Raw genomic sequence first — 1,285 nt, 5'->3', positions numbered from 1 at the left:
AGTTTGAACAACAGGAAAATAAAGTTCAATATTTAATTATGTTTAAATAAACAGAGAAAACTCACGTCAGTTTCTTCACTTTGCAGATTGAACTCTCCAGAATCTCACACAGATGCTTCATTCCAGAGTCTCCAAAGGTTTTCCCTCCTCTGATCTCATCTATTATCACTTCAGTCAGATGAAGGTTGGACTTCAGAGCTGAGGCCACGATTTCACTGTTAGCCTCATTGAGAGAAAAGCCACCAAGTCTGTGATTAGAGGAGAAATAAAGTCAGTTCTAATGAAATCAGACAATCTGGATGATAAACACAGACTAAAACATGATGAGCAAGCAGTGGAAATTTATGGCTGTAATAAATGATGGGATTAAATCAAATGAGCTGCATGAAGGAACATGCTTGTTAAAATACAAGCTTTAGAAATGAGACCCCTGGTCCTCAGATCCATCCAGCCTCTCTGGATCTGCTACTGAGAGATGCAGCAGCAGCACCGGGAGCTCAGAGCCTCGAACAGAGGTGGAGAAAACCAAGAGTCCTCTCCAGGACTGAAGTCTAATAGTAGATTATGGTGGCCAAATTTCCGGCTTTAGGGCGGACAGTCCGGATTTTCATTGCACTGTCCGGCCCCGCATCCAGCCGGACGTGTATTTGTCCTCCTCTATGAGGCACTAGGCTTGTAGAGCAGATTTTTATTTAGTTTTTTTTGCTGGGCTGCAGCACAATATCCAATCATCAAAACTGCATCACTATCTGATCTAACAGATGATTGGCTAAGATTGGCAGCGTGTCAGATAAAGATCTGCTTCTCATTGGTTACAAAGGTAAACTTTTGTTGTTTAAAAAAAAATTGACTATTTTATCATGAATGTTTCTTGTTAAAAATATTTTTTAACGTTTAAGTCCACACATCTTATGCTTTGTGGTATTCTGTACTTTAAAGATTCATCTCAGTGGTCACTTTTTAAACACCACAATGTATAAAATAAATACATATGCTGGGAACCAATTCTTTTTTACATTTCTTTAATATTTTGTTCTATTCAGCTACACAAGCATCCTCTTTAAATTACTAAGAATTGTACTTTAAATGTGACTTTACCCGATTCTTATCTACACCTTAGTAATTTATTGATATGCCGCACAATTTCCTCCTTTTTGGTGCTATAGAAATGGCCACCCTATAGTAGGGTGACCATATTTTTATTTGGGAAAACCAGGACACCTTGGAGCGGGATGATCCCATCATCGGGATTTGCTCCGTGATCAGAGGAAATGTTACTTGGCGC

At 39.0% G+C, this 1,285-nt stretch overlaps 1 protein-coding gene across 1 annotated transcript in view; it reads right to left on the bottom strand.

Annotated features, from left to right (window-relative positions):
- The window catches only part of LOC107080729 (ribonuclease inhibitor-like), a gene marked incomplete at its 3' end in the record, with an annotated part of 28,283 nt that overhangs the window by 23,977 nt on the left and 3,021 nt on the right, over nucleotides 1-1,285 (bottom strand). Inside the window, exon 2 of the mRNA XM_015368935.1 lies at nucleotides 66-248. Coding sequence (XP_015224421.1) covers nucleotides 66-248 — 183 coding nt within the window. The remainder of the gene's footprint in view (nucleotides 1-65; nucleotides 249-1,285) is intronic.

This window comes from Cyprinodon variegatus, unplaced genomic scaffold, assembly GCF_000732505.1.
Source record: "Cyprinodon variegatus isolate N-32 unplaced genomic scaffold, C_variegatus-1.0 Scaffold2256, whole genome shotgun sequence".
NCBI classification, from domain to species: Eukaryota; Metazoa; Chordata; class Actinopteri; order Cyprinodontiformes; family Cyprinodontidae; genus Cyprinodon; species Cyprinodon variegatus.
This window is presented reverse-complemented; position numbering and strand designations above follow the sequence as displayed.